Here is a 16,691-nt window from a genome sequence, read left to right on the forward strand (position 1 = left end):
CAACCTAATTAAATAGCAGTCATTGTCATCTTCTATGCTGGATTTAATATTATTTCTGATTGAAATTAAATATAGCATAGAAGATGACAATGACTGCTTTTTAATTAAGGGGAAAGATTGGAATAGATTTCAGAGAAAAGTAACAAATATTCATTGTAGGAACCATGATTACTGATGATACCTACATCTGCTGAAATTTAATCTCATTCTTAAAATAATAGCATATTATATGTGGTATACAAGCATCCTGCCAGCTTGGTTTGTGTTCATGGCTTAAGTTATTGATGGTACGAGGTTCTTTCATCCTAGTTGATTGTTAGACCAAATTTTGAGAAGCAGGTTAGGTATTATCCTCATTTTATAAAAAAAAATGAAGACACTAAGACTCAGTTAACTCATTTATCAAGTTATTTAAGTGACTTTCTTAAGGTCTCACAATTAGTAAGTAGCAGAATAGGGACCAAAATCCAGTTCTTCTGACTCCAAGTACAGTACTCTTTTCATCATAACAATTCACCTTTAAAAGTCTTAATTGAGTTTCAATTTTGTTCCAGAACCAAAAGTTGAAAGAATTCTTTCTCAGAAGTCATCTTGATAAATAGATTGTCTAAATTAATCTGCTCCACATATAAAAACAGGCTTTATCCAACAAAATATAAAGCTGCTCTAAATGACTTACAATAGTTATTCTCTTTGTTATTTTCTCAACATTTATGAAGTATTCACTATGTGCAAAGGCATATAAGCCATAACTTAAATTACAATTAGAATCACTAGGTAAAATTCAGATAAGGTATTTAGATTAAGCTTGTTTTCTTCAAGCTCCAGTGTTCTGTTGGTGATTGATATTTATTAATAACAAGCACAAAAATTTAATACCTGCTCCAACTTAGTAGCTGGTTTCAGACCTCTGACTGCACCACTTCAAGTGAGAAACTTTTTCTTACTTGTCCAGTTTTCTCAGACTGGACTAGAGCTGGAACATAAAGTTTTTTCTTTTTTCTTTTTTTACCTAAAGCACTGGGAATGGGAATGGTCAAGGGAGAACAGTTCATCTATCTTGAATTTTGCTACGTTTCCCAAATCTGATTCTCTTTCACTGTATCTATTTGAAGACCACTTTACAATGTATCTCAGAGCTGCAGAAGCTAAAGAATTAGGGTGTTCATTCAGTACCTCAGCTTTAAATCCTTTTTCTAAGTTACGAGTCTGGCACAAAAAAAAAAGCGCTGAATTCCACTGACTTTTGAAAGAAAATACAGTTAACAGACGTGAATCATTAAGTTAAATTATTATCTGGCTAAAATATGATCAACATGACTTCTTTATTCCTTAATACTTTTATGGAACCGGTGAATGCCAGATGTTTGCAATCTCAGAAAAGCAGAAATCCTCAGAAACTAAACCCTAGTGGCCTCTACCATGATTCTGACAGATTTTCCCTTCCTCTATATGAAATCTGCCACTTCGATTTTAGAAAACCTTTAAGTACATATAAATGTGAGTTATTATTATTATTATTTCTTCATCCTTTTATACCATCAGTGGCTCCTACTACCTGCTCTAGCACTTTTGAAGTGGCTGCTTGCATAGATCCTTACAAAGGGAGTGCCAACAAATTAAAAAAAAAAATCAACCTCAGCCTCTGCAGCCACATGCATTATCCATATAGGTAACTCAAATAGCCTGCTAGTTTCACAGGCTAATAATAACAAGCAGGATCTACAAGATCTACCCAAACAACCTGAGCAGAATACTATGTAAGAATGTGGGGGGCAGCTAGGTGGCACAGTGGATAGAGCATTAGCCCTGGAGTCAGGAGGACCTGAGTTCAAATGCTGCCTCAGACACTTGACACCTACTAGCCGTGTAACCCTGGGCAAGTCACTTAACCCTGATTGCCTCAAAAAAACAAACAAACCCAAAAAACAAAACAAAACAATGTAATGTTATTGAATCACCAGAAAAGTGGCCAAGGTTGGATTTTTCAGATGAACCTCAGAAAATTATAAATTTCCTTAAAGGTATAATAGCTGGCATTAGGAAAAACAGTACTTTCAATTTTTAAGCTCCATTTCAAACAAAATTAATCAATTAAAAACAAAAAAGAAAATGGTATCTATTAGAGCTCAGTTTATCCCTTGCAACTCATGGATTTTGACAGTAAATAGTATGCCTAAAGGTCTATCAACATTCTCTATTGAAAAACTAGGACAGTTAAAAGACATTTACAATTTAAAAAAATTTTTGAGCATTTATATAACAGACACTGTGCTAGATACGAGGGATAATAAAAGTCAAAGTTGAAACATTCTCTTGCCCTTTCTATTCTAATTCTTCCTGTTATGATTTATGCTAAAATTCCACTCAAACAGTTGTGCTCTTGTATTCTAGAAAAAATACCTGAATACCTTATTTTACACATAGATTTTCTTCACTTTAAATAAGGCCAGGACTAGCTGTGGATAGAGTGCTGGTCCTGGGGTCAGAAAGCCTTGTCTTCCCAAATTCAAATCTGGCCTTAGACATTTAGTAGCTGTGTGATCCTGGGCAAGTCACTTAATGCTGTTTGCCTCAGTTTCTTTAACAAGAAAACCCCAAAGCGAGTCACAAAGAGTCAGATACAACTAAAACTAACAACTTTCATCTATCTGTATTTCACCAATTGTTAAACGAATGCATTTTGAAACAACAAATGAATAAAGTATTTACTAATGGATCCGATATAGCAGATACATGAGATTAAACGCACAAAAATATGTAGAGTTATAAAGGAAAGCATTTTTACTGAAACATCTATATGTATATGTATATATACATAGACACACACACATACATATATATGTATATATAAAATAGCTCAAAGATCCCAGAGCAAGTCTCAGTTCTAAGTTCCCTTATTAGCTGAATGACCTGAAACGATTTGTTTTTCTTCACCATTGTCATGTTCTAAAAACTTCTGAATGTTGTAATCTGGATATTAAATAATAACACTAAAAAAAGAACTTCCCAGTGCACTATAAAAAATAATCCATTGTTCTCAGCAACCCCGTATAGGCAAGGTACTAAACCTCACTGAGCATCGGTTTCCTTATCTATAAAAAGAAGACTTGAGAGTGACTCTCTCCTTTCCAACCATAATTTTATTTTAGTTGTTCTTAAGTGGTCAATTCATTCATTCAAACAGTTTTTAAACTTCTACTGAAGAGTAAAGGCCTAGGTGATAAGCAAAATACAACTTTCTGAAATATTCAAGAAAAATAAAATACATAACATTTTAAAATTTTATAAAAAATCTTAATCTCTTTGATTCTAGCAAAAATCTGATGAAATTGGTGCTAAAATGTGAACCTAGATTTTATTGGCATAAAATTTTCTTTCTAAAGAAGTCTGTGTTTTGGCTCACTATGTCTTTTATATTACACATTTAGTATTGCTAGTAAACACACAATAAATTTACTTTTTATGGATCATTAGTTTACTGTAGAGCCAAAACATATTCAGTATAGCTACACCCCCCAAAGTACTTTATCTGAAATATTACTTAGTTTTACTATCCAAAAGTGATGATGGTAGTCTAAGGAGTATTTAACTTGATTCATTATGCATTTATTTAAAAACTATTCAGCCAGCCTAGAACTGTTTTAGGAAACTGATGAAGTAATATTTGGAAAAGAAATGAAACCCCCAAAATAATTTTAAAATTACCTGTGACTGTGTGGCAGAAAATGACCATAATACATAGAATTACACAATTTTTTGGGAAGTAAATGGGACCTTGAGAGAATCTAGTCTTACTTTTTAAAAGAGTAGACCTTTATTTGAAAACAAGATATAAACAATCCCCTTCTTATTCAAGAAATGTTCTAAAAGTCTACTATGTGCATTTGAGGTAGAAAGCTAAGCACTGAAAATACTTAATGATTAAGGCACAGTGCCTGCCCCTCAAGGACTATTTGGAAAGATGAGACAGGGACCCAAATAACTATAATACAAGAGAATGCTACCTATACAGAGCCATCAAAGAAAGGTTGCGGGAAGGAAGAACATTGTTTCTATGATATGGAGAAGTGGAATTAGGAAAGGTTTCATAGAGCTTAATCGTACTGCTATGGTTTTCATGCTAGTTAAAGACATTTTCTAGCTTTTTCTTTGATAGGTCTACAAAATAAATTGTTAGTTCTTTTCTCAAGTAGCACAAAATTACATTAAATTAGAGATAACATGCACATTTTGGCAGAAGCAATTATGCAGACTTTGCTAAAAAGACTGGAAGACTTTTTGTTTGTTCTTTTTTAAAAGTTGCAAATAAAAAATGTTGTCAGTTATTCTGAATTTTAGTCACTGATAGCCAAAATATAAAATAAAGTAGGTTAGCAAATTTGCATGAGTTGATAATACCATGGTGCCAAATTTCCTTACCAGCATATACCTTATTGGGGTGGATGTAAATGCTATAGAACACAGGATTTATTTATAATTTTTTCAAGCTATGTTTTGAAAGTGTGTCAATTGTCCTTAAAAAAACAACAACTGTGAATTGACTTCATGTAGACTTAAGTAAGGCTGGGAGTAATACACTCGATTCATGTTTGTAAGCAAAAGATCCCCTCTCCCCATTTTAAGTGTAAAACGAGTGATTTTTTGGTAATGAGTGAACAGGTACAAGTAGTAGCACCTATTATGAAAAGAAATGTCAGTTTTATTTATGGTTTTAATGAAGTATTAATACAGTAAGAAACTGGAAAGCAATCTGGCAGAAACTAGGTATAGACCAACATTTCATACCCTATACAAAGATATGCTCCCAATGGATATATAAATAGACACAAAGGGTGATAGCAACAAATTAGAGGACCAAGAAAGAAATTACATTTTTGGATCTATAGATAGTGCAAGAATTTATGACTAATTAAGGAAGAATCACAGAAGATAAAATGGACAATTTTGGTTGCATAATATTAAAGTTTTGTGCAAATAAAACTGATGCAGCTAATATTAGAAGAGAACAGGTAACTGAAGAAAAAAAAAGTTTGCAGCAAGTTTCACTGTTAAGAGTATGGCTTCCTAGATATATAAAGAACTAATTCAAATCTAAGAATAAAATTCTTTCCTCAATTAAAAATGGTCAAAGGATGTGTAGGTACAGGCAGTTTTATAAGGAAGAAATTCAAGTTATCAATATTTTAAAAAATGTTCCAAATCACTAATAATTAGAGAAATGCCAGTTGCAGCAACTCTGAGGTTCCCATCAGATTGGCAAAGTGAGAGAGAGGTAGGGAGGGAGGTGGGAGGGAAGGGAAGAGAGAGAGAGAGAGAGAGAGAGAGAGAGAGAGAGAAGCAAACTGGCACTTTGGAAATACACTGCAAGTTACTAAACTGTGCATATACCCTTTTGACTACCCAGCAATAAAATTATTTATACCTCAAAGAGATTAAAAAGAGAGGAAATCATCCTTTATGTACAAAATTATTTATAGCAACTCTTTTTGTAGTGTCAACTGAAAACTAAAGGGGTGCCCATCAATTAGAGAATGGCTATCAAATTATGGCATATAAATATAATGGAATACTACTGTGCTAAAAGAAATGATGAAAGAAAGTTTCAGAAAAAACAAGGAAAACCTGTATCAACTGATAAAGAGTGAAGTGAGCAACACCAAATATTTATGCAATAATATTGTAAAAAAACAAAGAACCTTGAAAGTCTTAATGTAATCACAGTAATGATCAACTATGATTCTAGAGGACAGATGATAAAATAAGTATGCTACCCATCCTCTAGACAGAGAGGTGATGTATTTGGGGTGCAGAATGAGATCTGTTGTATATATTTTTTGACATGGTCAACATGGAAATCTGTTTTTCTTGACTGCACATTTGTTACAAGGATTTTATTTTTTCCTTTTCTCCAGTCCCAATGGTGGGGGAGGAAAAGAAAATAAATTTTTTCATCAAAAAAAAATTTAAAAAATCAATTTGACTTTACTGTTTGTGGAGCTGCCAGTTATTCTGAACAACAGTTTGGAAACATGCAAAAAAAAAGTGACTAAAATAGTGGTACCTTTTGATCTAGAGATTCTACTACTTCAAAGAGATCAATGACAAAAAAAAAGCCTCCTGAACAGCAAAATATTTATAGCATCACCTTTTATAGCAGCAAAAAAACTGAAAACAAAGTATACATCTATCAAATGAGGAATGGCTGAACAAACTATGGTACATGAAATTTAATTAAACATTACTGTGCTGTAAGAAATTATGAATATGATAAATAAAAAAAACCATGGGAAGAATTATATAAATTGATGCAAGTGAAATAAGCAGAACTGGGAAAACAGCACACAGTGACTACAACAATGTAAATGGAAAAAAAGAAAAAGAAAAAGAAAAACAAGAACAAAACAATCAAATGAATCCCATGAAATTATAATGACTAATCTTGGCTCATAAGAAGGCACCTCCCTAGGCTTTTTTGCAGAGGTAGGGGACTAAAAATATGGAACACTACATATAGTTAAGATTTCTTTGATATTTTGATTATTTTTACTGAAATGTTTTTTTTTCCTCTTTTGTTTTAAACATTTTAAATAAGGTATTGCTCTCTGAGGAGAGAAGGGGATTGGGAAATTTAATAGATATAAATCAAAAGTAATAAAATTCATTTTTTAAAAATGTTATATATTAATCTAATTAATATATTACTTAGTGAAGAAAAGGAAAGCATTAAGTTAACTGTTTTCATTAAAAACTACCAACATACCTAAGCAGTTAGGTGGCTCAGTGGATACAGTGACAACCCTGGAGTTGGGAAGACTTATTTTCCCGAGTTCAAATCTGACTCCAAACATTTACTAGCAGCATGACCCTGGGCAAGTCATTTAACCCTGTTTTGCCTAGTTCTTTATCTATAAAATAAGCTGGAGAAGAAAATGGCAAGCCACTCCAATACCTTTGCCAAGAAAATCCAAAATGAGGTCAGGAAGAGTCAGACTCAACTGAACACCAAATCTGCCTGAGGATACTCCACAAGTGGAAAGTAATTGTGTCTCATGGAAAACAAGAAAGCTTATATTTCATATTCTACCCTTGAAGTAAGACTTGGTGACTCTCAGAAGTCCTACAGGGTCTACTAATGTAAGACTTTGACTGAACCAGATGAAGCTTCTTCAATAGAGTAACTTTAATGGTAAATTTCTGGTAAATCTCATGTGGGATTTATGTTCAATGTGAAAATATGCAAGACTTATGAAAAAAAAGTAACATAATACAAAGAATCACAGAATTCTAGGGCTGGAAGAGGGAACCCTGAGACAGTTTCTAGTCCAAATCCCTCACTTATAGATGAAGAAACTGAGTCCCAGGGACATAAAATAACTTGCCGAAGATCACACAAGTTAGTGGCAACCCTAAAAGGTTTTCTGATTCCTATTTTAGTACTCAAAGAAACATCCAGGAAAGTAAGAAAAGTCAAGATTTTGTTCCTAGAAAAACTTCAGGTAGGTTTTGTTTTAGGCTAGGGGAAAGAACAGAGTCCTGGGGGCATTGTATTATAATGGTAAAACAGGAAGAGAAAAAAAAAACAGGGTGTGTATAACAAAGAACTATTCAGAAAAAAAAAACCTGGGAACCACCTTTAGAAAACACACACACACAGACACACACACACACAAATAAAAGTTTAGATAATGCCTCTCAGCTAGAGTTTTCTGTTCCACCCCCAATCCAATTACTCTTTCCAAGCTTTCCAAAGAACTTCAGAAATGTTCCCATGACAGCTATTTTAAAAAGGTCCCAGTAATGGGTTTGTCCACTTGACTACACTATAGTTACAACTCATAGTTTACTCAGGCTTGTCCTTACTAGCCAGGCTTATTATATTAGACCCTTTGGCGAAGATGTAGCTAAACCATAATGTGTTATTTTTTTTTCTTCTTACTGTTGGGAGTTTCTTATTCGTGCAAATGCTCAGAATTCAACCAAGAAACAAATGGATTTCACTCACTGCACCAGGTTCTGCCCTCTTGCAAACAGAATAAATTCAATCCTTCCACATGGAAATGCTTCGAATACCTAAAAAAGCAATAATAGCCCTCCGTCCCCCAAGCCATCTCTTCTTTGTGGATGGATCCTTATTCTATTTTCCAGTGCATTGTCTATACCTCTCAGGTTTGTCACACCAGCAAATTTATTGAACATGCAATCTATTCCTTAATCCAAGTCCAATTTTTTTTTAACAAAAATGTTAAACTGCATATGTTAAAAATTTAAACAGCATGAGTTAAATTTTTTTTCAAACAAAAATGTTAAAACAGCACAGCACACATCCCTGGGGCACTATACGGGAGACCTCACGACAAGAGGACCAGATCCATTAATTACGACATACCCTGAGGTAACAGGTCAAAGCCTTTATCGCAGAGATGGAGGTGGTGACTAAGCCAGAGTCAAAGTTGGGCAAGAGTGGGAAGCCGGGGAGTAGGAGCCTGTTTAGCAGCTATAGGAGGCCTGGTTCACCTGCTTGCCACCCTAGGGATAAGCAGCCACAGGCAGAAGTTACCATTTTCAGTACAGCTATTCATTAAGGAAAACCAATGTGATCACAGGCCCTGTAGTGTGATAGTGGCCTTGGGCAGATGAAAGTAAACCTGAGCTTTGTACAAAGCCAGCCAAACTCCCCGGCCTCCTTAACTCTATGGTTGTGGATCTTGAGACTGGCCAAACAGCTCAGGGAAATTCTATTTCCACACCAGAGAAGCCATCTTAGGCACAGGCAGATGGACACACCATACTAACAGGTATTTGTGGTTGTAAATTTCACACACTACCTAAAAATAGTGCCAAGATTAACTTATAAAACTAATAGGCACTTTAGGGATTGGTATTGAACCTATGATTTCATTCCAAATAATGAAAATGCCTGTACTAGTGCAAGTCTACACTTTCTCTGTAATTTATAGTGTTAAAGAGAGTCGCATAGAGTACAGATAATTTAAAGGCCTTGCCCAGGGGCATACAGCTAGTATATGTCAATGACAGGACTTGAACCCATTTCATCTTTGCTCCGTGGCAGGCTGCAGGCTCTCTAGCCACTATTTAGACTTAACTATTTTCAAGTTCAGGTTTGAGAGACAGCCATTTTTGCCTTATTTAGATAAAATGAAATAACATTCCTAAGAACAGAAATATAAGCTAGATTAATGTAATAAAGTACATCACTTGCAAATGTTTGATTCTTTAAAAAAAGAAAAACAAAAAGCCCAGGCTTTCTCTTTACCATAGATTCTATGTTCTTAAAACACAGAACCCAACTCCATCCTGCCCCTTCCTTTTTTGCTCTTCATAAAACTTCAAGTGAAGTGTTTCCTGTTTAGGGACACTTTTGACCTCTAAAACTGCACAGCAACCTCGTACAAGTCACGACCTGCCCAATATGGGAAGGGCAGGAATGAGTTCTAGCTAAAGGACAAAACATTTTTTTGAGCATGCTCAGAAGAATCCGAAGTGATTTGTCTTAAACAGGGGAGTTCCTCCTAGTAAGTCACCCCAGGAAATGCAATGAACTAGATAAAGTACTCTAAAAGTTCTATTTACTCGTAGAGGTCAAATTCTGCCATAAAAATATGCCCTCCATTATTTAAATAAAATTGGCATTAGAATTTTAAATTAAATAATTCTAAATTTAAATTAAAATTTCTTTGTGAACTTAAAGAAACAATATGCAGATAAGAAGCTCTTATTAGAAACTGTAAACTTGATAAATAATTTTTCTAAGTGTAATCTACATAAATGCATACTAAATTCACTAAACACTAAATTCAACAAAGTAGCAACATTGATCTACTTATGCACTTTTTGTTTCCTTATATGCATTAAAAAAAAATTTATACTTTTTGACTGACTTTTCCTGCTCTTTTATTCTAGCTTCAAGACATGAACCTAGAGGTGTTTGTTTCTGGTCTGTTTCGTTTGTCCTTCTCTGTTTCAGGTGTCCAGCAGCAATCCCCCCTGGATACAGGAGTCTGAGCCAGGGTGACAATGTCAGAGCCAGGATTGCAGGTAGGACAGTGCAACCAGCCTGGCATGGAAGACCTGAGAAGCCAGGGTGCCTGGTACTTGAGTCTAAGGTGAGTCTGGGGCTTGCAACTGAGACTATGCTCAATTGGAACTGAGCTAACCCCTTTCTACACTCTCACCTTCCCCAATTGATATGGTGCATGCTCCCAAGTATTAAGGCAATGAATTTGTATATTTGTGATTATACCTTTTGAAGTAAATACTTCTGTGTAAAAGTTAATGTGACTGTTAGTGGCTAAATGTTACTGGGATGCAGAAGACCACCCTTACAACTGCGGGAACAACATAGGTGCAGACTGGAGCATTTTGCACAGTCTAGACACACACCCCTTTCCCCTAGTCCTCACAAAAATATCGGAGAGCCCTGGGTAGTGAGGTGAAAATATAACTTGCTTGGCCTTCAGGCAGTGAGGGCCAGGGTAGTTAGTCTGTATTTCGCTTACATTATACATGCTACATCTTTCTCCCTCAGCAGAGCGTAAGCTTCTACAAAGCAGAGAAACACCTCCTCAGCAGCCCCTGGTGCCCCTCCCTCCCACTGACAGAAGAGGTGGAAGGTAAACAATGGAGAGGACCTCCCAGATCCTCCACCATTTAAGGAAGGTGCCCAGGGAATTCACCTGATCATTTCCGATCCTGCTACTTTACTGGACTTGATGATTTCCAGAAACTTATCATTTGCAAGATGAAATTAACTCTGAAAATCTCCCCACCTGAGATCATTTCTCACCCTAGCTATAGGCTGAAGGACTTCATCAAGCTGGGAAACCTCACCTCCTTCCCCACCCCCCCTTTCAGTTTCTTTTTCTGTATAGTCTTCCCAAATTATATCAGAAGATCCTTTAGGGTAAGGACTGAATTATGCCTTTCTTTGTATCCCTAGCTCTTAGCACTGTGCTTGGCACATAGTAAGCGTTTAATAAATGCTTTTGCTCATTTATCATTTATTATTGACTAGCTATCACTAATCCACTAATCCATCGCACTCCCCAGAAGCATTCCCTTATGACAAATACATATTGTCCAACAAAACAAATCAACACATTGGTTACATCTAGAATTTATTAACAAATACAGCTCACTTCAGAAATCTAGAAAGGGCTTACTAAAAAGGTGCTCTTAAATACCACCTTTGTTATGGAACAAATAATAATTGAAATGAGCAATAAGAGAACTATACCTAGAGAAGCTTCTCTGAATTTTGAGGCTGTAAAGATGTCATTTCCTAAGCAATGTGATTGTTCCTTGTATCCTCCACTACACTTAGCACAGTGCCTCGACTATAGATAGCTATCTAATAAATACTTGCTGAGTGAATAAGTAAGGTTCGTAGAAGTAGCAATACAAATTAGAAGGGGAAATCGTTTAGATACGGGATTTCAAGTTTTGTAAGGACCTTGCCCTTTATTTTGCTTGAGTTAAGAATGAAAAACTGTTTTACTTCTGTTAGCTTTTGCTACTTTCGTGCCTAAAGTTGTAAGACATCCTATGTTCAAGGTTTGTGGCTAAAAGCCACAACAGTTTAGATAGAGAATCCTCCAGGTATGAATGAAAATTTTAGGGGAGTTCTGTGCTGTAGAAATTTTAAACATCCACCCAATGTGCCTACAAAATTCATGCATTAAATTAAGCTACCACCGAGCTATATAGATAAAACTGCTTTAAATTGCGTCCCCTAACGCTTAGTTCATGCACTAGACTTGATGAGTGGTGATTCAAAACCTTTTAAAAATATCTCTTCAATTCTTAATGTGTCTAGAAGTAGGTTGAAGGAAGGTATTATCTGTTTTAGATGGACAAACTGAGATACAAAGATCTTAAATGCCCTTTTTTCTTCGCAAACTCCCTCATTAACAATTCAAAATTAGCACAACGTTCTATTCAACTAGACCACCTGCTTTTAACAGTTGTCAATCTGAAGTATTTTTATGACTATATGCTACTGAGAAAGGTATGACATCTAGGATCTTGATTAGATATTGTTACATCTACAAACAAAAGCAGCCATAAATTCACAAAGAAAAATCTGCCCTAGTACTTCTCCCACCACAAACCTCCTCTTTTTCTCCAACCCCTCACGACAGTCAAGAGGCATGGACAGCAAACATTAAAATGTCTAGTTTCAGAAGAAAGGCCTACTTGATTTTAATCAAGCCTATGGCTGTCCACATGGGTAATTTTCTCTTTATCCCAATTGGTATTTAAAGAGTAAAATTAAAAGTAGCAAAAAGGATTACAGATACAGTATTGCAGTAATAACTCAAAGGCCTATGTAAACTGATTTTTCAGGATGTCCAAAAGCCAACATACAAATCACAAAACACAAAGGATAAATAAGAAAAAAAGGTTTTAAACCTTCCATTCCAAAACACACTAAGTCATTGTACTGTTTCACCCTAGCCAGAACTTGTCTTCTGAGATCGTGTTCTAACATGCTTAAGATAATCATTTCATATCTGGCTGTCTTTTTTTTTTTTTTTAAAGTGCTTCATACGGGCTGGGCATTATGTGTGGGGGTGTAAATTTGCACTTTACCAACCTGAAAATTTCATAGATCAGTGTAAACAAATTTACACAAAAGTAATCAAAAAGTCTTGAACTATGAAATTTGAGAGATAGCCAAATGCAAATTAACCACTTTCATAGTTTAGAACTACAAAAGGTATGTTAAATTACACAAAGTCTTTCCAGTTTAAGCTAGAAAAAGCTGGTACCAAGAAACATGCTTCAGATAGTCTGAATGTACCATCAAATTAGCAAAAACTGACTGCTAACCACTTACAGAAAGTTAAGAAGGATAATTATTATTGCTAATGAAAGAGTCCAGAAATATTTTTACTTTTAATCTACTACAAACTGAAAAAAAAATCCCCTAAAATCCAGAAAGTTATCCTAAGCATTGAAACCATCTAGTTATATTGTGTAAGTTTAAAAAAATTTCTCCTTTATAACTGATTAAAAAAAAAAAGCCTTCCTGACGGCAAAGCATCATTTTTTGCAGATTTTAAGTATAAATATTACACTATAGAAGAGACAGTTTTCAGAAAAACAAGTCACTAAAAGTTACTTACTTCTCATCTACATGAAGACTTGGAGAACATTTGATTGCTAGCCATGTTTTCCAGTGAATGTGTCGTACTTTGTAAACTTGTCCAAATCCCCCTGAACCGATCTTCTCCCAGCTAATGAATTCACTGGAGTCGAATGTTCTCAGCAGCCCCATTTCCCAAGGGGAACTGTTCTCCTTTTCCATCTTTTACCACCAAAATTCTCCAAATCTGGTTTCTCTACTTTCCTTTACTTCCCAAACTTCCTGGCTGCTTTCTCCCACAGTACGAAAGGCTGTGTCTTTCCCAGCCCAGGTGACTCAGGTGTATTCATTAACCAAGCTATGACATCATTTCCTGGGCTCCAGTTGTTTGAGTCTGGTGTCTGTAACTTGAAGGGCACATTTCGATTCAAACAGGAAATACTTAAAAGTTTCCTTGTTTTTTCAGAACAAAGGTTAGAAAAAGTAGAGAATTTACTGTTCTCATTCAATCCCAAATGAAATGATAAATTCATAGTACATAGTGTACTTGCTATCTCAAACGAGACTCTCTTGAACTTTTCACATGGAAATCATAGTTAAACAGAAGCCCAGAGAATGAAAGTGACAGATAGAGTATGGCTTTGCAGACTGCAAGATTCCATTCCATTTAATTCAATTCGATTCAGCAAGTATTGAGTGCCTAGGTTATAGAGTTCAGTGCAAGGACAAAAAAAGCACTGCATTCTTTAATTCTTTCTTCATTTAATGAAGAATGTTCTCCTTAATTTAAAATCTAAAAGGATTTTTGAAGGAGAAACAGGGTAACTATATTTTTTGCCCTTTGGGGAAAAAAATTCCTGGATTGAAATATTCTGCTTTTTAAAGGTAAGCTGATGAGTGTTACATTATGAAATCAGTGCAAAGAATCAGGTTCAGTATTTTGATGGTCTCCTAACAAGGCAATATTTCCATACCCTACCAAGTCAGGCTATACTTTGTTAAATTAGAATTAAGGAGTAATACTTCCTAGAATTCAATAAAATAACAAATTCACATAGAAAAACAGACAAAAGAATAAAAAGAAAAACTGAGAAAAAAATTGTGAAGAAAGACATTAATGAATTGGAGCAGTGAGCAGAATTTTTTGAAAATCATTTAAAACTACAAGAAAAAGTACATTCTTCCTTTTTCAAGAATGTACTTGTTCCAATCATAAAGAGGCAGAATTAATTGATTCATTAACTAATTAAATAAAAAGCATTTACTTAGTGATTACTATGCACAAAGTACTCTCCTAAACTCTGGGAATATAAGTAGAAAAGCAAGATAGGCCCTGTCTTCCATTCTAATAAAGGAAGACAGCACACACAGGTTTCAAATGCAAGGCCTTTAAAGGCTTTTGGGTGAAGCAGTGAGGTAAGTGGTAATATATCTTCCTTGGTTTCATTTCCATGAATGTTAAGCCTTTTGACAGTGAACTTGGGTGTTAAGAACTTTCTTTTCTTCTCTACAACGACAAACTTTCTTTCCTGGCTGTAGTTGCTGAGGAAATAGAGACTGGAGCACCTGTAAAGAGGTCAGTTATTTGGTTGCATCTTCCCTGGACTATGGACGTGTGGCCGGGCTGGTGTTGTGGAATGAGGCACTTGCTGGAAATTATCTGCTCACAAATGGCATGTGATAGTGGACATTAATGCATTTTATGCTCTATATAAATAAAATGAAACTCATGAGAAAAAATCCTTAAATTCCCTAATAACCAGCAAAATCAAAACAACTTTAAGATGCCACCTTATAGCCAATGGAATGTTAAAACATCCCCAAATGATAAGGCTGTGTGTGTGTATGTGTGTGTGTGTGTGTGTGTGTGTGTGTGTGTACTGTGGAAATATAGAAAATCTATTCCAATTGTTGGTGGGATGGTGGCTCAAACAGTTTGGAAAGCAATATGACAAATGAGCGGTAGAAGACTCATCATACCCCATCAGTTACATCACTAATGTCCTCCCCCTCCCCATCAGAGAATAGGAAAAAGACTTAACTGTACAAAAATAGTAATAGCTGCTGTTAGTAATGGCAAAGAAATGAAATGATCTTAGTAGTCCAACATTGGTAATTGGCTGAATAAATTATGGTTTATAAATATAATGTAATATTATTATGCTGAAAATATGATAAATATGAAGAATACAAAAAAAAATTTGGAAGAATGTCCATTCAAGAAGGGTGCCCAGGCCAGCCATGTCTCATTCCTTTCTAGGTTATGCTCCAGATTTCCTCTACCACACCCTAGCTCTTCATCTAAAAACTTCACTCCAATCCTTGAATTTCTCTCTCTGTGTCTGTCCCTATCTGTGTGTGTGTGTGTGTGTCTCTCTCTCTTTCTCTCTCTCTGGCCAGGAATTCCTCCACCATAACCCCTACTGAGGTACTTCCTTACCTAACTACCCTTTCTAACTTCCTTTAATATGTAGTCTTCGTCCCTTATAAAGTAAGCTTTTTGAGGGCAGGGACTGTTTTTTTTTTCCCAATTATATTTTATTTCCAGCTCTTAACCTTGAGCTTGTCACCTAGAAGGTGCTAAATAATTGCTATTTGACTAACAGGACTTACATGAGGTGAGGAGAGGTGTGTATATGCCCTTCCCCCACTCCTAGGCATATGAAGTAGATAGAATCTTTTAGATGGATACACTAAAATGCAAAGATTTTAAATGACCTTCCCCACCTCACCCCTCATTAAAAATTTAGGATTAGTTTCTTTTCAATTAGATCTTCCTAGCTTTAAAAAATAAGTCAATTTAAGTATTTTAAGACTTCATGCTACTTGGAATGGTATCCACACACATATATAATATATGTATGTGTGTATGTATGTACATGCATGTAAGTATTTATAGTGTATATATATGTGTATATACATACACACATATGTGTGTATATATACATATATATATTTACATTGAGGCAGGTAGATGGTGCAGTGGATAGAGTGCTGGGCCTGAAGTCAGGAAGATTCATCTTCCTGAGTTCAAATCTGGCCTCAGACACTTGCTAGCTGTGTGACCCTGGGCAAGTCACTTAACCCTGTTTGCCTCAGTTCTTCATCTGAAGGAAATAGCAAATCACTTCAGTGTCTCTGTCAAGAAAACTCTAAATGGGCTCACAAAGAGTTGGACACAACTGAAAAACAACTAAACAACAACAAAAATTTTTACATGTGTACACATATGTTTCTATAAAGTGGATGTTAGTGAGAAGGACAATATTCAGCCGAGGCCTTTACCCTTCTAGCCAAAAGAAGTGGGACTAAATCTCCCAGATCTCTGCTCACAGGCCTTAGCCTTTAGGTAGAACCTTTCCTTTAGCCACCATTCTGTCCTTATATTTGTTTCCAGATCCTTTTTTTGTGCTGCGCTGACAAGGAAGAAGTTCTTGTTTCAGACAGGTAGTTAATAAACATTTATTAATCTCCTAGTAAGTGCCAGGCATTGTGCTAAGTACTGGGGATACTGGAAAAAGAAAAGTAACAGTTTCTGCTCTCCAGATCACAGTCTAAGGGGGGACATGAAAGCAACTATATA

General features: G+C 35.5%; 1 protein-coding gene across 2 annotated transcripts in view; it reads right to left on the reverse strand.

Moving 5' to 3' along the window:
* Positions 1-13,434, reverse strand: part of RIPK4 (receptor interacting serine/threonine kinase 4) — a 62,187-nt gene extending 48,753 nt beyond the window's left edge. The window contains exon 1 of one of the 2 annotated variants that reach the window (XM_027843585.1): positions 13,149-13,434. In XM_027843585.1, the coding sequence (XP_027699386.1) occupies positions 13,149-13,330 (182 nt within the window). In that variant the 5' untranslated portion in view covers positions 13,331-13,434. The remainder of the gene's footprint in view (positions 1-13,148) is intronic. The other variant, XM_027843586.1, reaches the window with a different exon arrangement.
* Positions 13,435-16,691: the final 3,257 nt, after the last annotated feature.

Source organism: Vombatus ursinus, unplaced genomic scaffold (assembly GCF_900497805.2).
Source record: "Vombatus ursinus unplaced genomic scaffold, bare-nosed wombat genome assembly UNPS02014924.1, whole genome shotgun sequence".
Taxonomy (NCBI): Eukaryota; Metazoa; Chordata; class Mammalia; order Diprotodontia; family Vombatidae; genus Vombatus; species Vombatus ursinus.